A 21508-nucleotide genomic window follows, 5' to 3' on the forward strand; every position below is an offset into this window, starting at 1 on the left:
TCGGACTTGTGCTCTAGACCCTTCACCAGCTTTGTTACCCTTCTCTGGACACGCTCTAGCACCTCAATGTCTCTCTTGTAGTGAGGGGCCCAAAACTGAACACAGTATTTGAGGTGCGGCCTCACCAGTGCCGAGTACAGGGGCACGATCACTTCCCTAGTCCTGCTGGCCACGCTATTTCTGATACAAGCCAGGATGTTATTGGCCTTCTTGGCCACCTGGGCACATTGCTGGCTCATATTCAGCCGGCTGTCAACCAACACCCTCAGGTCCTTCTCTGCCAGGCAGCTTTCCAGCCACTCTTCCCCAAGCCTGTAGCGTTGCATGGGGTTGTTGTGGCCCAAGTGCAGGACCTTGCACTTAGCCTTGTTGAACCTCATACAATTGGCCCCAGCCCATTGATCCAGTCTGTCCAGATCCCTCTGCAGAGCCTTCCTCCCCTCAAGCAGATCAACACTCCCGCCCAACTTGGTGTCTGCAAACTTACAGAGGGTGCACTCGATCCTCTCATCCAGATCATTGATAAAGATATTGATAAAGATATTGATAAAGATATTGATAAAGATATTGATAAAACAGAACTGCCCTCAATACTGAGCCCTGGGGAACACCACTTGTGACTGGCCGCCAACTGGATTTAACTCCATTCACCACCACTCTCTGGGCCTGGCCATCCAGCCAGTTTTTTACCCAGCAAAGAGTACACCCGTCCAAGCCATGAGCAGCCAGTTTCTCCAGCAGAATGCTGTGGGAAGTGGTGTCAAAGACTTTAGTAAAGTCTAGGGAAACAACATCCACAGCCTTTTCCTCATCCACTAAGCAGGGCACCTTGTCACAGAAGGAGATCAGGTTGGTCAAGCAGGACCTGCCTTTCCTAAACCGGTGCTGACTGGGCCCCATCACCTGGTTGTCCCATATGTGCCACATGATGGCACTCAAGATGATCTGCTCCATAACCTTCCCTGGTACTGAGGTCAGACTGACAGGCCTGTAGTTCCCCAGATCCTCCTTCTGGCCCTTCCTGTAGATGGGCGTCACATTTGCTAACCTCCAGTTGACTGGGATCTCCCCGGTCAGCCAGGACTGCTGATAAAGGATTGAAAGCGGCTTGGTCAGCACTTCTGCCAGCTTCCTCAGTACCCTTGGGTGGATCCCATCCAGCCCCATAGACCTGTGTGTGTCTAAGTGCTGTAGCAGGTTGCTAACCATTTCCCCTTGGATTATGGGGGCTTCATTCTGGTCCCCGTCCCTGTCTTCCAGCTCAGGGGGCTGGGTACCCAGAGAACTACTGGTCTGACTATTAAAGACTGAGGCAAAGAAGGCATTAAGTCCCTCAGCCTTTTCCTCATCCTTTGTCACTATGTTTCCCCCCATGTCCAATAAAGGATGGAAATTGTCCTTAGCCCTCCTTTTGTTGTTAATGTATTTATAGAAACATTTTCTATTAGTTTTTATGGTAGTAGCCAAATTAATTTCTAGTTGGGCTTTGGCCTTTCTAATTTTCTCCCTGCATAACCTCACAACATCCTTGTAGTCCTCCTGAGTTGCCTGTCCCTTCTTCCCAAGGTTTAAACTCTCTTTTTTTTCCCCTTAGGAAAGGCTAAGTAACCAAAGTCCACGTTCCTTTATCAGGAATTCTGTTTCCAGTAGTACAGATTTTTTTTGGCACTATATGGTGTTTAAAGTTCCAGAAGTGATTTGGAAAGGAGTGTCTGCATCATTAATCTGCATCATTAATATACAATCCTGCAACTTCTTGCTTGATTTTTATGTCTCTCCTGGAAAATTTGTCTGAATATTATACCTGTGTGTTGATGAACAGTAGGTTTCATGTAAGTGTATGTATAGTCCCATATATATATATATATATGCGTGTATATGTATATATGTGAAAGACTTCTCTAGGTTATAAAATATTTAGTCATTTATTTTTAGATTCTTAGAATCTATGGATCTGGCAGACAGTCAGAATATGGAAAGCATGTCTTCAGTGGAATTAGACGGGACTTTTAACAATGTTACAGGTAAGAGCAATTGAAAGCTGATTTGCTCTTTCTTCTAACATATATACGGTCAAGATAAGGTCACAGTTACTGCTTCTCTAAGTGTGTAATTTTACTTTCACATACAAAGCCTTAGATAATTATTTTGGATTATTAGACTGGAAATTGACATTACCCTATCCTTCTGTCTCGCAGCAGAAGCCTTTCATATACATGGAAAAATACTTTCATAGGAGGTAGTGAATAAATTATTAAACACAGATGGTGCTCTTAATCATGCTATATTAGATCATAAAGCAGAGTGATGTAACTCCCTGCTTCGAAAGGAGGATTCCTCAGAGACAGACACAGAAAACACTACTAAACAGCTGCTTGCTGAGGAGCCCTTCTAAAACTGTTGGATGGAAAGTTGTGTCAGTGGCAGAGTTGCAAGGTGCAGTGCCATGGAAAAGTAGTATCTTATAGACAGTTCTACAGATCCCATATTATACTTTGAATGGTATTTTTAGCCCAGAATAAGAATAACTAAAAGTGAATTAAACTCTAAAGCTGGTTGGACATAGTCTGCATCTTTGCTTCTAGCTTTTAAAATCCTATGTTACTTAGCCATTATTAACATACTGTGACAGGATATTTCTAAAAGAGTGCAAAAGCCAAGAATAAACAAATACTTCATGTCTAGACTATAACAGTGCAAATTTAGAAAGAATTTTGCACATATTTACCGCACTGTGTATGTGTATTAGAGGTTGTTCAGAGGAGGGACCAGGCAGTTTTTAGAGTAATGTATTTATGCTCTTGTCCAGAAAGATTACAGGAGGTTGAATACAGTTTGTCAGCAGTATCATTTACTTGAAAAGTGGTAATTTTGATGAGCATTGCTGTTTAATGTATACATTAATTTCTCTTCAAATATATTAACTCTTGATATCTAATGTTTGTCTCCTGCTTACTTTGCTTTCTCCTTCTGCTTTATTGTTTTCATACATTATTAGGATTTCCATTTTCCTTTATTCAGCTTTTGGTTTTGTGTATCTATCTGCCTATCTATCTATCGGTTTTGTGTGTCCACATGATAAAGAAGAAAAGGAAGGAAAATAATTAGGAAATTCTTCTTGATTTTAGATCTTGAATCACACTTACAGAGATGTCAGCAGTTATCTGTTACAGGTAGGAAACATTTTGACCTCAAGGTGAATTTTATTTTTACTAAAGAACAAAAATATTTTTGACACATCAGCTTAAAGGCTGAAATAATATCTTTTACTTATTATAGGAAGAGCTATTCTAAGAGTATAAGTTTATGAATGTTACATTGGTTTTATTCCATTTTTAAAGGGATAGAGCATATTTATATATTGTACTTTCATTTGTTTTTTTCTACATGTAGAAAAAATTTCTGTACCTTGAATTACACCGTGCTCCCACAGCTTGTGGTGATTTATCTTAAAGACTGTAGTAATGTGTTGTATTGATAAAATTGAGGCTGCAACTGGAAAGGGAAGAGAAGCTTCCTTCTAAGAGAAGTTAAGAGAATTAAGGGAAAATGCATATCTGCAATGGCCATTTCCCATATTCCAAATATTATGGTGTTTAATAGGTATGCATGGCGCTTTTTTTGTGTTATTTTTTTTGCAGTATTAACAGATCATCAGGATTTGAATAACACAGAACTGAAAACCATTCTGAACAGCACGGCTCCTCAACAGTATCGTGTTAGAGCAAAGCTGAGAACTTATAAGCCCCAGAAGCTCTATCAGTCTATTAAACTTCATTGTTCCAAATGCAACTGTTTGTAAGTGTTTCACACAATAAAAGTAATTAGGAATTGTTCTATATGTTTTGGGATGCCTAGATTTTCAGTGTATTTTCATCCTCTTTTTTGTGTAAAATGAGCTGAAGGTAAATGTATTTTGAGCAAAGATTGGAAACTCACTGGTAATAGGTAGGAAAATTTAAAATCATCGGATGAGTTCCATTTACAGAATCCTTTGAGTGCTTTCAAAACGATAGTCTCCAAGTGAATGAATAAAATATCTTTGACTAAAGCATATCTTCCAGAGAAGGCCTCTTTTCTGGATCCAAAAATATCAGGGAAACACCATTCACCTTGGTATTTTTGTCTTTTTGTGACCTGAGTTCACTGACCATTTTATTATTGTTATTTCCTCATTAATGCCACTTGTCATTGTATCAAATAATGCTCAGTCAAATAGTCATACGCCATTTCTGGTGTATATTCATCTAAAAATGAAAGAAAGTTTGTTTAAAATGGCCTATTTTTGAGTAAACTACTGAATGACATGCATTACAGTGATATTCATGATCATCTAAATCCTCTATCACTTTTTTTTGCCTGACTTAGCTTAGCATCAGTCCCAAGCAAACAGCTTTATTGTTACTGGTGTAAACTATTGCTTTCTTTAGATGGTGGCACGTTAGCATTCTCCTAGCCTTTTGAAAGTTTTTGGACAATCAAGACTTATTAGATACAAACATCACTGAGACAAGAAAATGCCTGTACTATCCTTCTCTTGCAGCTTTTGGATGCCAAGTAGCACACTTGCAGCTTTAACAATATTGGTCCTTATCAGATGTTGTTGTAACATTCTTTTGGTCGCTAATGTAAGAGAAAGTGCTTCATCATCTTCACAACATAGAAGTACATGGTCTTTATTACCAAGTATAAAAAGGAGATAATTACCAACTATCTCTGCCACTTTTGTCACTTTTGATATATTTGCCACCTCTGTATAGTAATAAGCAGATACAATTGATAGTTTTGTTTGTTCCTTATGAACTTTATCCTTATCCCACAATTTTCCATGACTTTCTATAGCCTTTTTATATATTCTTGACTTGTTAATGTCTTCATTTCTGTTCATTTGAGACTGCTCCTCTTTCACATATTGCTGCCTTCTCTTTGCCACAGAATTAGGGCAGACTTTTAACCAGATAGATTTGTGAGGCTTTAGTTAGCTTATTTCCTACTACTACTACCACCATCCTGCTGCAATGATGGGGCTACCTCCAGTGCTTTCCCAGACATTTAGCTTCTCTTCTCTCAACTGTGTGCATCAGGTGGAAGGAATCAGTGAAATATAGTGGAGCTGTACTGCAGCCTGGATTGGGTGAGTTAAGAGGCCCAGAAAGGAAACATGATTTAGGGGCATCCTTCTCTCCTACATGTTCCGCTGTGGCAGAAGAAGTTGTTTCATGTTTTAGCCTATGCTGAGAGCCTGACTGAATAAAGTTCAATGCAAGTTTGGTCCTTTAACACTTTATGCAGTAAGATGCATATAACGCTTGGGGTATAAAATTCTTGAGGTGTATTTTTGTTTTTTAGACTCCAACTGGAAGCTTCTCTGTAAATAGCAAAATATCGATATACATGGATGTAGTTTTATTCACACATCAACATTACAGAAGTTTCAACCCTCGTGTGTAGCTTAGTTCAAAAACAATTCATTCCGTTCCTGCTTCTGCGGGAAATCTACAGACGGGCTGCAGAGGCTGGAAGAGTTTAATAGGTATATCTGCAAAGATGACCTGTTATGTTGGGTCCATTGCTTTTGCATTTAAAATAGTAATCTGGGAACACAGGTGGAGAGAGTTCATGTGAACAGCACTGTGTTCATGAAATGAAAGTTCAGGTTCAGGAAGACCTCTTGTGTGCCAGTTCTACAGTCATAGCAGAAGAATATCAGAGTTTGGTTTCATAGGCAGGAATTGTTCTATTCGCTGGTAGAAGCAGATGCTCTTGGGTTTGAAAGAGAAATCGTCAGAATAATCTGCAGGAGTTGGTGGTATTTTTTCTTTAACTCCACTCTGAAGCTTGGCACCTACTTTCTTGCAGTGTTTTATGAAATAGCCCAAGCTTTTGCCTTTTTTTCATTGTCCTTTTGGTCACTGTTCAAATTCCCCCTTAAGCCAGCAGGTCTGTCTTGCTTAGGAGAAGACCTTCTAATGCATTTTTAATTTGTGTGCCAACCACTGGCTTTTTGCCTGTTGTTGGTAATGTTGGTAAAATTTGAATGGCCTGCATTACTTCTCTGTGGATGACAACTGGAAATGCACAAATGGTGCACTCTAGCAGGACAGGAAATAAACTGTGTGGTGCAGAGTTGCAGATTTTCCCTTTACAGTACATATGTGAAGCTATTCTGCTCCTGCCCTTTTTTCTTTTTTTCCCCCCTCAAAATATGCGAAGTAAAATAGGCTAGAATGTAAAACTTGAAATTATATGAGTTTATTCGGTCTTTTCACTCTACTGAAATGGTATGCAGTTGTGTGGCCCTTTTAAGGCCCAACTGAAATCACATAAAGCTGATATATTTGTTTTTCCATGGATTTACATATGTGTGGATGAAGCTATTAGGCTGCCTCTGCTCCTAGGTAAGATTAGATTATTTAGCATATTTATTAACATGGAAATGAATTATCTTGTCATAATTTGCTATACAACTCTAAATGTTTAAACTGATACAAGAACAAAGTTATTTTTCCTGTATATACTTTAACTCTCATTACTATATTTTAATACATATTTGGAATACTGTCATCCTTGTTGCTAGATTGCCTAAGGAGAAGCTGTTAGAATTTACTTATTTATTTTCAAAATGGTTTTAGGCAAGAAGTTCCAGATGGAGATGACTTTGACTTTATTTTACAAGGCTCTGCCCTTACTGCCCCAAACCCAGAATTACACAATACATCCTGGTATGATTCTGTAATGTGGACTACACAGGACCAGAAACAAAGGAAAATAGCTATCCATTTTGTAAAGCACGATGAAATGCTTCAACAGCCTGAAGATACTTTGCTTATGATAGAAGGTAAGATAAATTGCAGATATACCACTTCTTATGGCACAGTGTCCACTCTGAGTATCTACAAGGTTAAGATACCTTGAAGTTGTATTCAGTCTAAGTAGTGATGATCATAAAGGCATGTTCAAAGAAAAGAAAAACTCAGCTGGAACTTTAAGTTACTGTTGTGCAAACAGGAAAAAGTCATCTGTTAAGGTCTTGTAAGGTGCTTCTGTCTATTTTAAAACTATACCAGCAAGTTTGTTGTTGATTCTGCTAAAATTAACATCTGAATATGTTTGTTTGTTTGTTTTTTTCCTAGCCGTGCTTACTGATTTTTCAGTTCTGCTTTGAAAACTCGCTGAGTCTTCTAAAAATCCTATTTTTAGTCTTGGTGTGGAAAAGTTTTGTAAGGCTTCTGATAATACAAACCTACAATTAACTTTGTCAGCCTCTGGATGTCAGTGTTGTTTCAGATTAATAGAGCTTCTCGCAGCGTGAGGTTTTTTTGGTTTGGTTTTTATCAGATTTCAGATATCAAGGAAGAGAAATAGCCACTGAACTTTAAACAAAGCAATTTAGCAAGAACACTAATAAGGAATGTTTTGAATAGAATAAAAGTAATAAATACGTGCATATAGTACCATTCCAAGTTTAAAACAAAGTCTTCAATTGTGCTCAAGTAGTGGTGCGAATAAGCAAATGTAAGTCAGGTGATCCTTTGTGTAAGGATCAATGACAAAACCCCTTCTGTTTTCTGCTTTGTTTTATATTCAGCTAGTTCTTATAGCTGCTTTATTTCTGACATGTTCCAAACTGGATTTTTTTTTTTCTTCAGTCTAACCTTATCTTTGTGAAAACAAAAGAAAAAAGAATCTATTTCTACTCTATTTTTCTAAAATGACAATATAACTTGGTAAATCTTTTTTCAGACATTAAAGTGCCAGCAGCTAAGTATGTGTGTATGTGGATATATGTGCTTCGTGTTGGAGCACAATGAAAAGGCATAATCAGTGTTTTAGCACTTTTTTCCCAGAACATTGATCATGAACATTGCCAAAGCTACATGCTATTTTAATTTTTATCTTTAAGTTTTTGGAGGTGGAGATTTTGAAGTCTCCCTAGAAATCTTCCCAGCACTTTTCCAGATATAGGCAACTCTCAAAGGCCAAACACATTATGACATTTATTAGACAGACATGGTCTAGATTCTACTTGTTTGTTAAACGCAAGCAATTTGCTCTTCTACAACACAATATTCTATTCTTCCCCATAATCATTATGCTGAAGCAAGGACTTGGCAAGTATTTGGCATCTATTGGGCTGGACTTGAGGAAATAATTGGATAATGGACAGAATTTTACGTGACCCTCCACAGGGAGTGAGGGGAATCCATAACCATTGCTACAGATTAGTTGAACTGAAGAGTGAAATGTTACGGTTAACAAGTAGATTAATGCTCCTTGCATATCCTCATTATTTGTACATGAAATCACTGTGATTTATATTATTGTCAGCCCCTGGTAATTCTCTGTGTTTTATGCCAGTCTCTTAGAAGCCAGAATACATTTGCTCGATGTAACTTTGTATTACAGTAAAGTTGAAATTCTGGAGACCTTTTAGCAATGTCAGTTAAAACTACCCTGAATTTTGTATGTTAATTCCTTCAATGAGAGTTCAAATGTATATGAGAGGCTTTATCTGTGTCACTGTACTTGGAGGACCTTTGTTTTCTAACCTTTTGGGAAGCCATTTCAAATATCTGTGCCTCTGTTTTCTTTATTTTTTTTACTAGAACTTAAGTTCATTGAGGAGGTTTCATGTTGTTGTGCATTTTTTCATCACCAGTAATAATGCAATTTTATTGATTTTATTTTCTTCTCTAGTTACCTCTGCAATACAAGTAGCAAATATATGCAATAAATATTTTACAATCCAGTGTTGTAATTACTTGTCATAAAGTTTTTGAAACATCTTATTTATAGTTAGTGGTAAACAACACAGTTGTAGAATATATTTATTTTAAAACAGTTTGTTCACTTTTTTATTGTTGTTTACGAGTTGATTAAATAATATATTTTTATTGAACTATTTCCAAATAACTGTTCTCTGTGTGTTAAATTAATACATTTACCATGTTTACACTGAATTGGTGAAGTGTCAGAAAGATTCCGTAATCAGTTCTGCAGTCCATACTACAGGGACTGAAGGCAGGTTATCCCGTGATTTATAATAAATTTGAAAGAACTTTTTCCTGTCACTGGAATTGGAAAATCTCGGGGTTCCAGCTGCAATATATTAAATTTCTGCTGTGTTCCTAGCATAGCCGCAATTTAGTAGTACTCAAATTAGCATGAAGTTTGGTGGTTCTGCATTTCCTACCTCATGTTGGTAGGAAACGCAGAACCACCCATTATGACGTTGTTGAATAACTACTTTTTTATAAACTGCTGGTTAAAAATTAATAGATTTTTGCCACTTAAAAGCTGAAAAAACAGTTACTTAGGAGCAGTTGCAAAAAGTCAGTTAATTCTTTTTTTTTTTTCCCCAAGATAATTGCTAGGAAAATCATGTGAGAAATTGTATTAAATTGATGCTAACTAAATACAACTTCATGGTTACAGTGATAGCTATGAGAAGGTATTAAAGGCATCTGCTCTGATAAATGTCCATCTTTGATTCTTTATTGAGTCTGTTGTTGAGTAAGAGTGCGAAGGTTATGGACCATTTTTTCAGTTTTCCATAGTGGGTCTCAATTTTTATTGAAGGTCCTGAAATCAACATCTAATCAGCCAAGAAATGCAAGTTATTCAATTTATTCTTGATTACAGTTTAAAAAAACATGTTTTTCTGTTTTTAATAGGTGGAACACTAAAAGAAGTCTGGAAGCTTACAAAAAGATTTAAATGTGTTATTCCTGTGAGATCCACAGAAGATGATCTTGAATTATTAGATCTTTCAGCTCCTTTTCTTTTACAAGGGAATATAAAATATTATGGGTAGGTTAAAAGTATTTGTTGTTATTTTAGTAGTTGCAGTAATAGATAGATATAATTTTCTTTGGTAATTCAAACCGCAGTGCTCAAGGGATAACTTACCCAAAGATTCTTTGATGCAAAATACATAACATGATCAGCAATGCTGGGATCAGAGATGAAATGCCATACTACTACCTTGTATCAAAGGACTCAGTTGGAGTTGGGCTTTATCTTGCTCTATAAATCTTATGCCCTTAATTACACAGCACCCCAGGTTCAGTCTTGCCTGTGGTGTGTAGGTAGGGCAGTATATGACAGAGACAGAAATGCACATGAGAGTCTCTTTAGGCTGCAAAATGCCTGTCTTCCTCTTTTAGTTCAGATCTTCCATTTTCTGGCCAGAAAATACCATTTTCTTTCTTGTTAGACTAAAGTCAAAACATATGTTGCTTTAAAACAGTATGCTGGTTTTTTTGTGCACAGATAATATTTAAATAGAGACCCAGAAAACAATTTCAGGCTGTCAATCCACATCTCATTCTCTCTCTCATTCCTAGTGTTGGGAGAGCTTGGTTTTTGGAAGAAATAAGGGATTTGGACAGCCTTTCCTCACCATTTGCCATTTATTGAGATCCACGACACTGCAAAGTGCCTTACCTTACCTTATGTCAGTCGCTGTAGAGACAACTTCAATGGGTTTCTGAATTCCACAGTTCCAAGGCTGTGGAATGTGGTACACACATCTTGGTCTGGTATCTGTGCTATGCCATGCAATACCATGTTCCTGCTCAATGAGAGCTAGCACCAGTATGTTCTCCCAGTACTGCACAGCAGCATGCAGTTACTGAGCTCAGAAATACCAGTCTACTTCATGCAAACTATTGAGTCCTCCCTTTCAGCAGCCTAATCATTCAAGCAGAGTGCTGTGTTGCACTACTTCAGTCCTGTAGGCAGTAAAAAAATTTCACGTTTCACGTGAACCCTAAAGTTTCCCATCAGGGCCTGATAAAATGAATACAGATAATTATTTCTCTTTGTCATATATTGTTTTGACCTTTCCAGATATGGCTGTCCACAGCTTTTTTTAAATAATTATTGGCAATATATGGGTATTCCTACTGGGCCTGGATCTTCACCAGTACAGAGTATTTCCCCTTGCACTTTCATAATCCATATATTTCCCCAGCTATGCACAACTCACCTTCAGACATCATTCTGTGTTTAAATGGCTGTGTTGTAAAAGCCAACGCTCTATAATATATTCCATGATTGTTTATAGGATATATACAAAGGAACCTCACAACGATGTTGACGTTTCAGAGCTTCATTCCACACGCTTTTTTATCAGTAGCATATAATTAGCAAAGTCTAAAATTAAAGATTCTGTATGGTAGAATGAAAAGCAAAGTTATTTTTGCTGTAGGAATGAGCTTAAACACCTGTATATATATATATATATATAAAAATAAACACACACACTTCCATATTAAAAACAAAATTCACAGCTAAGTTTATTGGAGTTTGGGTGGTTTTTTTTAAAGGAAAAAAGTAACTTCATTGAGCTTGGCTTTATATCACTTGAGCAGAACTAGTGCTATTGTTTTTTATGACACATTTTGCATGTAATTCTAAAAGATAATAACTGTCTATTTTGGTTTCTAACTGTAATATAGCACAGAAGCTTAATTTGGAAAAAAATAATTGTTCTGTAATTTTATTTCTTGAGGCAAATGAGAGCAACTTTGAAAACAGTTCTTGAATATTTTTGTCCATTTGCAGCATTTGCTTACTATGTGACGTGTAAAATTTATAATTACTGGTGTAAATACACCAGTAATAAAAGAAATTGTTTTCATAACTCATAGTTAATATTTTTTAACATAGGTAAAGCCAAATTTCTTCTCTAACCCTGTAGTGTTTTTAGAGCATGCTACAAGTTCAGATTCATTCCTGCTTTTACAAAGTGAGATGTTGTTTGTATTGCTGAACAACAAAGCAGTGACATATGAATATATGTTTAGCAGTGACATATGAATGTATGTTTAGCAATGTAGTGATTTTAAAATCATAGAATGGTTTGGGCTGGAAGGGACGTTTAAAGATCATCTAGTCCAGCCCCCCTGGCATGGGCAGGGACACCTTCCGCTAGATCAGGTTGCTCAAAGCCCCATCCAAGCTGACCTTGAACACTTTCAGTGACTGGGCATCCACAACTTCTCTGGGCAACCTGTTCCAGTGTTTCACCACCCTCATCATAAAGAACTTCTTCCTTCTGTACAATCTAAATTGACCCTCTTTCAGTTTAAAACCATTGGCCCTTGTCCTGTCACTACAGGCCTTGGTAAAAAGTCTTTCTCCATCTTTCTTATAAGCCCCCTTTATATACTGGAAGGCTGCAATAAGGTCTTCCCGGAGCCTTCTCTTCTCCAGGCTGAACAACCCTAACTCTCTCAGTACTGATGTACAGTTGTCCTCCTTTCTCTTCACTGAGGTAGTTTTTTCCAGACCAAAATAATTTATTTCTTCTCGGGGATAATTCAAAAGCAGCATTAAGGGTTTGATGTGGTCTAAAGCTTGTGTGTCTGGTAAAATAGTTATTTTAAACAGCAATAGAAATACTTTTGCATTCCCACTGAGTAAGGAAATCAGATTTTTTTCTTTTTCTGTGCAGAAAGCTTCTGCTATAAATAAATCGGTCTTTGGTTAGTCTCAGTATCTTGTTTTAAATGCTAGGTGCAAGCAGTGTTCAACTCCAAAGCCTATCAAGAGTCTAAGTTCCATTGCAGCACAACGACCATCATGGGAGCCAAATGAAATAGCACAAGGTAAGCTGACATGATTATTGTCCTGAAATACTTTTGTGCCTTGATTCTGAAGTGTTTATATGAAATAGTTTGGTTTCTGGGTTGCAGTTTTGTACAGAAAGCATGTAATTTATGGTTATGCTTGAGTACAAAGCTGTAAAATTTATTCACCTTTTACCAGTTGAAATAACGTATTTACTTTTGAAACCATTACAGTATGAATTAAAGGATTTTATATGTTGAATAGTTTCTTCTACCATAGGTCTCACTAGTAACAACTATCGTAGTACAGATGTGATGAATTTTTGGTTGCAGATGTCATTTTTAAACTGTGTATATGCTTGCAGTCCTAGAAGCTAGTCTTGCTTTTCCTTTTGAAGATACAGTTTTTCTGACCTGAACTAGAAAGAGTCTTATTTAATGACTAGTACAAGTTAGACTTTTATCTTCTGTAAGCCTTATCCATGCTAAGCGTATTCCAGAGAGTCTGTAAGAAATAAAACTCAAATGAAAGGAATTATGCCATAACATGTATGTGTGTTCTATGTTTTGTGTGTATGTTCCATGCTTTGTGTGTATTTTACCTCCGTGCTGGAGGTAAAATGGAGCTTAAAACTTAACAACACATTAAGGAAAAAGAATATTTTCATGTTTATCAATTCATGTTCTAACATCTTAAGTTGGAATATCTAGCCGTATCTAAGCTTGGTAAAGACTTTATAAAAGAAAAAATCTATTTGAGCAATACAGTGGTTCTCTTAAATAAAATGTCGTAATTATATTCTATTAAATAAATGTAATATATAACTGGCATTGTTACAGCACCTGTGATTGACATTTAATTCTCAAAATGAAAACAATATTCATGAAATGCTTTCTGGCATTTAAACTATTTTAGGTATATTATTCTTTTATCATCTGTGTTTTCAGACTAAATGATAACCTGCAAATAGATCAGTTGAACATAAAATGACTAGTCAGTTTAAGCAGATGTACCCAGAAAAGACTGATTTTTGAGAGCTGCAGTAACTTTGTATGTTTAAGGTATGTTTGCAGCATAACAGCTACTGCTGCTAGTGAGAGAAGACTGTAGTCATTTACTTATGCTGGAATATTTCCAGAACTGCCAGCAAAGTTTTTCTGAATAAGACTTTGCCTGGTAGCTTTTACTACATCATATGAAACAAATTGTTTTCCTCAGAAGATATGTTTTCAGGTGGAATGCTATCTTATTATCACTGAATTAAGAGCAAGTCTCCTTTACTCTTCCATGGATAAAAGAACAGGAGTAGGAGGATCCTACCAAGGTAGGATGTAAGATCTAATCAAATATTAGCATTTCTTTTACTAGGATGAGAAAAAATACTTAAAAATCTTTCTGTATTTTTATAGACTCATCTATTAAAGTGTGTCTATGCAACTTGCAATGCGCTCTCAAAATACAAACCACATTTTGCTATTCAGAGCCTCTATTTTTTGGCCTGTCAATTTATACTTTTAATGACAGTATTCGAAGTAATTTACTATTAAAGGAAGGATATTGTCAGCTTGAGTTGTTACAGTTTGTCTTGCATATTCAATCTAAGAAACAGATCAATTTTTTTTCTTCAGTTTTAGGTATTGAGCCACTCCAGTATGTTTTTATTATGAAGTTTACACTGGTTGATGGAACAGGAGCGCTAAATGCATACCTTTTTGATTATGTAAGTAAATCTAGGTAAAGGTAGACTCTACAGATTATGTAAGTTTGTATTTTCTTTGTTTTTAAAATAGCAATGTATGTACAGAAATATTCATTCTATGTTACCTGCAGTGTTTTGCGGGGACAGTTACAAGTGCTGTAATGTTTTTAATATTGTCCATCAATGAAGATGCACAGAATGTAATTTTTAGTAATTTTTCAATAAAATATCAGAGTATAGAATATCAAAGCATAAAGAAAAAACTGAAGCTTGTGGATAGATGATTTGGTATTTCCATAGACTTTTATACATTCCCGTGGCTGAATTTCTCTTTTATTGGCAGTGTTAAATTATGCAGCCTTAATGCTATGTGAATGATGGGAGTGTTTCAGAATTTATGCAGATAACTTCTGGATTAGTTCAAAATCTCATTACTTTTTTTTTAACTCTCAGTGGAATCTATCCATTCAGTAACTCTTGATTTTTTGTTTCATATGACCATGAGGTAGAAGAGGCCTTCCTTCCCCTGAACCTAGGCAGGACTCAGCTGTAGCTATACAGATATTTGTCTTTGATATCAGAAGCAGTTTATTCAACCACTTTGCTAACCTTAGAATTAACCTATCTTCAGTTTTCTCTGAAGCAACTTAAGACCATTCCTGCTACCTGAGACCCTGAAGAATGGATAGTTTTCCTGTCACTACACACTGTATAATGATTTTACCTTCTGAAGGCTAAAAAAACACTGTTCATGCTATCTTCTTCCATATAAGAGTTTTTTTCGTATCAGAGGTTTTTTTCTTCCATATCAGAGTTCTTTTAAAACTCTGACCATCCTCACTGTTGTTCTTCTGGATTTTTCCCACGTGGCCCATATCTTCCTTAAAGTGCTAAAACAGTACCCTAGCATGAGGCAATGCCAGATAATGCTTCTGTATGTATAACCTAGTATGGTGATCGCTTCATTTCTTGCTTACTGATTCATGGTATAATCCCTTCATCTCTGAGTAGAACCTTGGCTTTAAGAAAATATTCCTCATTCTTTGTTCGAACAGTTGATTTGGCTTGCTTAAAAGCAGTATTTTATACATGTATCTGGTGGAAAGTGGGGGGGGGGAGGTTGGGGGTTGTTTTTTGTCCTATTAGCTCTCAAGATTGTAAAAAATTAATTCTAATTCTTTACTCCTGTGTACTTGCAGCTCCCCCAGCTTGGTTTTGTCTGTAAATATAGTGGGCCTATTTGCTATTCCATAAAGCATGTCACTAATGAAAATTCTCAAAATCCCCAGATTTAGGACAATCCCCTGCAGAATCCACTTTGGACACCTCCCATTTTGACAGTATACTACCAATTACTCTTCAGGATTTTTTAAATTTATTTTCTTTTTACTCTAATTCATAAGCTTTATTATTAGATTAGCAGTTGGATGCACAAAGATGGTTTGAGTAAGAATTTTTTGTGATGCTGAAGGTGGAGGATTTCTGACTGACAAGAGCTGGTCATTGCTTCCTACATCTCCAGTTTAAGGCTGAAGATGAATTGTATGTCTAGCATCCTCCTTCACGAATGTACTCCTTTACATGTGTTTTTCTGTGCAGTAGAAATATCTGTTGCTATGTACTTTGTGGGTTTTTTCCTTTTGTTTTACCTCTTTGGTTTTTTTTGGTTGTTTTGTTTTTTATACACACATGCACATACCCATTTTAGTTACTACCCTAAATTTTGAGATGGTATGTCAATCATTTTGAAAAGGGAAAATAATAAAAAAAAAACATTTGGAGTAATCTATCTACCCAAGTAGAAAATAGTCAGTGTAGTGGCACTTCAGAGTTACAACTTTGTCCAAAATGGGACAGAGAAACAATTTAGTGGGATTTTTTTTTTTTCCCCACAGCAATGCTATTTAATGTGTATATATCTGCATATTTTCCACCATTGTAGTAAATGGCTTTGGGACTTTGAAGGGAATACTCTTCCTTGTTTAATTTTAAGACTGTAAGTAAAAATAACATTGGAAAAAATGTAAGTGTGTTTTCTTAAAATACACAGTGTATTAGCTGCAAAGGAGGTCAAAGACTGCAATCCCCATTTCAGCTAGTCATCTTTTCCTTCTACTGTCCTTTTTTATATCAGGAACTAAATTGCAAAAAGAAGGTGGGGGAAAAGATTTTAAACCATCTCTTCATGCAGAATTCCAAAAATCTCTACTTCAGGGTAGCTCAGATTCTTATCAGATACTGCTCAGTACTACAGTTTAGCAGCAGGAAAAAAAACACCATTTCTTCTGAAGTGCCAGCTGCTAGCATTCCTGCTGGTGGTACTTCAAAGACAAGCCAATACCCTCCAAGCCTAAACTCAGGTCCTTCAGCACCACCTGGGAAGGAACTGAGCTACTCTGAAGTGCAACTTTACACTAGTGTCCAGTTGCACTTCTGTAGGAACGCTCTCAGTTCTTTTCTTTCCTCTCCTCTTTATAGGAAAAGTCATTGAAAGAAAAAATCAAAAAGTTTTATAGCCAAAAGAAGAATTGGAAGAGTGAGAGGAAAAAGTAGTTATCTGTGTCAATTTTGCTGCTGGATTATCCGCTAACTTCTGATCACTTCCCTTAAATGTGTCACACAAGAATTGTACAAAGGCAGATTATTCTGTATTTGTATCTTTTAACAAAAAGGAGAAATTGCCATCAAAAACCTTAGCTCACTTTGAGAAGGTATAAGATACATTATAACCTTATAAGAAATCAGGTAACAAACTTGGAAAGAATAAAATGGGAGTTTTGTCAGTCATGCTTACTGTATATGTCCTAAAAATAAACAGAAGAGGTTTATTTAATGTTTCAGTGTTCCATTCTTTATTTTACTCCTCCATTCAGAAATGTATCCCACAGTATAAGCCTTTCTCCATAGTTTCTAAAACTATCAAAAAATGAAACTCAGACTAAGGGAATTCCACTTGTATGAAGCCAGGTTGCAGTGCCCCCTTGTTTTCAAGTGACTTTGTTCCTCTCAAAACGTTCTGCTCACTGTAGTGAGGGTCTGTTGAGGAGGACTGACCATCCTCTCCAGCCATCACATTGTCTGGTTGTGGAGGTTTGTGAGGAATATCTGCCAGTTATGTATACAGACCTACATGTGTGCTTTCTGGATGGCTGTAGTCCCTGAATACTCAGGGGTACTGAAATACAGAGTATTAATTTTTTCAGACAGTTTGGTTTTTTTCTGTATCTGAACAGTTTGAGAAATAATATTGTTGTTCTGTTGTGTGACCTATCTGGATAATTTTAAGTTCTTTAAATGATAAAAGAACATGCAGTCACAGTTCTGGCTAATGATTTCTTACCCCTCTTCCAACACCTCATACTTTTCTGTTCTCTTCCAGGAAAAGTTTTTCCAAATTCCTGCCTCTGAAATCTTAACTAATAATTTTCTTCAGCAAAAGATGCAGATGACCATGAATACGCTGTGTCCTCCAGGAAGAAAATTAGGTCAGATTGACATTATTTTACAAGGGAGATGGGAAGGGAAAGGGTCTTTCAATCTGCTATTGCATATGCAAAGTCTTAGAATCCAATTTATGCATGGGCAAAACTCAGAACAGAGAAATGCAGGAGTCTGTAAGGAGAGTTCCATTTAATTTGTTTTGATACATTTCTTTAATAGTAGAACTCCCTTTTGAGAAAGAAAAGTAAGGGTTCAGTAAATTCTCATGTAGCATGCAGTGATGTGTGAATACAGTCATGTCTATGCAGGCACTAACATGTCATTTGTAATCATATGGAAGTTAACCAGAACACCCTCGTACTGAATGTCACAGCACATTAGGGAAAATGGAAAGGGAATTCAGCGTACAGCACGTGCTTTGGGTGAGATTCTACTTCTGAATGCACATGCTGATTTAGAGCATCCCTTGCTACAGGACACATCCATAGAAATTGAGCAAAAACTTAATCCAAATCCAGTCACAGAGGTTTTTGTGCAGTATTTCTGTTGTGGCAGAAAGTAGCTCTGCCTAAACTACACACATCCAAGGTAGCTATGTCTCTGCCGCAGCTCCGACCTCCAGAGCTTACTCCCTCTAAGTACATGGATGTCAGTGACCACCACAACCATGCTGGAGTCTTTACCATACTTATAAAAAGTGGCCCTATTGTAAAGGGTGTAAAGGATGGTCCCTTTGAGACAAATGAAATTGTCTCATTGAGACACATGGAGATGAGTTTTTATTATTGGAAAGTCTTTATATGTGCTATACTGTGGTACAGCTACTGGTACCAAGTGTTTCAGGGGGGCACTGGGGTGGGGAGGGTGAGACTTGGAAGGTTGTCACTGAACACTGTTTCAGATGGTCTGGGAAATTTTAAGATACAAATTGGAATTTAAAAATTAGTAACTAATTTTTCTTCCTATTAACTGTTTTATATATTTAGATATCCTAGTTAAGATCTTGCTCAAGTTATACTTCTCTCCTATAAAAGTTAGAAATGAATATTAAACAATAACTTGGGTTTTGTTTGTAGATGACTTGCCATGGCTGGAATGCTTCATCAAGTCCTATAATGTCAGAGATGCAATGCAACATCAGGTTTATTACCAAATTTTTGACACTACAGTTGCTGAAGATGTTGTATAGTGGTGTGTTGCTAATAGGAAGTAATCCAGTAAGAATCCAGTTTTGGGGCTTTTTGGGATCAGAGACTGTATGAAAAAAATGTTTGTTCCTTTCTTAGGAATTCAACCTGTATGTATGAAGTTTTAGTTTGTATATTAATGTGAATGAGAATTATGCTTTGATGTATTTACTACTTTCCTGGCATACAGCCTTATGATATGAGTGCAAGTGGAGGTGCTAAGCTTTTCACTGGAGGCTGCTTGGCTCAGGCTGATGGAAGCAATCTAGTATCCATCTGTCCTTCAAAAAGGCAGTGATGAGGTTACTGTAAACTGGTGAGTTTTACTCAGAAAATAGTCAGAATGATGCTGCTTTGTTAATTTCTGTATTAAAATAACGATGTCAGCAGAGATAGGGAAGAGCAGCTCTTCAGTAAACTTTCTCTGACTACTTTGTGCAGCCATATGTTACTGTTCTCAGTGACTTTGACAGGGAGGTTGTCCGTTTCTAGATATTTCTTTGATTTTGCACTGATACATACATTTAGGCAGAAGTCTTCCTGTTAATCATACTCAGGTAACTGCTATGTATACCAGTTACTATGGATTTTAATGGAGTTATGAATGTGACTGTGTAATGATTATCACTAAAATTAAAGTCAAGCCATGAAAGTAAGGTAGTGTAAAATTGTAAAATTAATATTGACATTCGCTAGATTGTAACGATTTTTAAGGTCGCCCTATTGGCTACCAAAGTTGTTAGCATGCTTCTTAGCTGGGTCTGTGTTTTCAAAAGCTCTCACATATCTGGCTAAATTTACTGTCAGATTACACTGCCCAGATCTGCTGTTTCTGTCTTGCATAATCAGATTATATGACTAAATTTAGAGATACAGAACTGATCTAGTGATATCATGGCTTGAAAATACTGCTGGACTACAAAAATTGCTCAGTGGTTTTACTTTGTATTCAGAAGTCCATAGGACAAATTCAGGACATGTTTCTCCAAGGATAATTAATGTAGAAATCCCTGTCAAATCAAATGCTTTCCATCACAGCAAAATTACTTAATGTTTACAACAACTGTTTTTTAAGGAAGTTCAGAAGCAAGATGGAATTCTTGCAAGTAGATTATTATTTTGATAGTGGATGACATTTTATTTTTTAATTTTTCAGGGCTCTTTAGTAGATTATGCAATTTGTCACTTAAAATTTCATCTAAATATCTTCTGATACTTTTCTGGTACTATAAAAAATTATACTGGATTTATATGTCATAGACCAGGAGATTGTTCTTTATTGGTTGGTGTATAGGGAGAACCAATATTAAAAGTGGTTAGTGGATATTTCCTTTAAAAAGTATGAACAAAACCAACTTTGGAATTGAACAAGCAGTTTACCAAAGAGCAGTACTGACTTATGAAAGCTTGCCTGAATCTGTGAATAGATGCATAAACAAAAAATAGTTATAACAAGTTATTAAATGAATATTATAAAACTTTAGACGCTGGCCATATCCAAATGATTTCAGAAGTTAGGGGTTAAATTGAAGGCAATCTTTTTTGCTTTTCTTATATATAGTATATGAAAACATTGGAAGGAGATGTTTTTATTTTTAGATTTTTGTTAACAGCTCTGGTAGATATTGATATTGTACATTTTTTCTAAATAAGTCTTTGTAAAGTAATAAATAAGAATATGTTTTGAACTTCGGTGTAAACTAAATCAATTTCACCACATCCCTTGTCTGAGATCCCTGCCAGAAAACTCTGCATATGCATCACTTGATTTTTTTACTGTTGAATATTGTATTAAAATGCTTAATAAAGATTTTTCCAAATATTGAGTTCTTCTTGTACTTGACTTTTAGTTCCTAGTTCATAAGACTGTGAAAACTTTGTCATCAGTAGCCTTCATCCAACAAAATGCTCCAAATGAATGTTTGTATAGTTTGTTGGATTGAAACGTACATGGGAGCTATGCCGAAAATTTTCTTCAGTGGAGGAGAGAAAAAAATTCAAATAAGAATTTACTTCAAATAAGCATTATTCCAAGTGTACTGAACAGTGAATATTAAGAATTGGAAATTAGGAAATTCAGCAGAAGATGGAGACAGAAGGGAAGAACAGTTTCAGAGGACAGTAGCAAAGGCAAGAAGTGATAGTAGAGAGTCTTTGAGACAGGTTGCTGCAGCTCCTGTTCACAGCGTTTCCTATACATGAAATTCCCAGTAAGAACTATAGTTCGTGGAAACACCCATTTGTGAAGGATTACCAGATCCGAGGTGCTTGAAAAATGTATAGCAGAATTATGTTATAATTAATGAGTTCATATTTGTGGTAAAGCTGTAGATGGACTCCACCCCAGAACAGCGCTACAATGTGTTTTTCCTTCTTGTTTTCTCCTGCAGCTCCGATATGTGCATACAGAGGTACCTCCGCAAAACTGCTGCAATGTTATCATTTGTCTGCATAAACTGAGCAAATTGAAAGTCTAGGAATAAATCTACATTTAGTAGATACTTGTTTTAATTTCAATTTTTGCAAGTAAACTAGGAGGAAATATGCTTAATGTGGAAATATGTGCCAGAGAGGAAAAAAATATTTTTTTTGTCTCATCACTGTT

At 36.3% G+C, this 21508-nt stretch overlaps 1 protein-coding gene across 4 annotated transcripts in view; it reads left to right on the forward strand.

Annotated features, from left to right (window-relative positions):
- POT1 (protection of telomeres 1) overlaps nucleotides 1-20711 on the forward strand; it is an 82075-nt gene extending 61364 nt beyond the window's left edge. For all 4 annotated transcript variants that reach the window (XM_072860904.1, XM_072860909.1, XM_072860914.1 and 1 more), the window contains 9 exons: nucleotides 1936-2024; nucleotides 3129-3173; nucleotides 3642-3798; nucleotides 6633-6838; nucleotides 9675-9810; nucleotides 12523-12614; nucleotides 14205-14296; nucleotides 17655-17760; nucleotides 18793-20711. In XM_072860904.1, the coding sequence (XP_072717005.1) occupies nucleotides 1936-2024; nucleotides 3129-3173; nucleotides 3642-3798; nucleotides 6633-6838; nucleotides 9675-9810; nucleotides 12523-12614; nucleotides 14205-14296; nucleotides 17655-17760; nucleotides 18793-18905 (1036 nt within the window). In that variant the 3' untranslated portion in view covers nucleotides 18906-20711. The remainder of the gene's footprint in view (nucleotides 1-1935; nucleotides 2025-3128; nucleotides 3174-3641; nucleotides 3799-6632; nucleotides 6839-9674; nucleotides 9811-12522; nucleotides 12615-14204; nucleotides 14297-17654; nucleotides 17761-18792) is intronic.
- Nucleotides 20712-21508: the final 797 nt, after the last annotated feature.

Source organism: Ciconia boyciana, chromosome 1 (genome assembly GCF_034638445.1).
Source record: "Ciconia boyciana chromosome 1, ASM3463844v1, whole genome shotgun sequence".
Classification (NCBI taxonomy): domain Eukaryota; kingdom Metazoa; phylum Chordata; class Aves; order Ciconiiformes; family Ciconiidae; genus Ciconia; species Ciconia boyciana.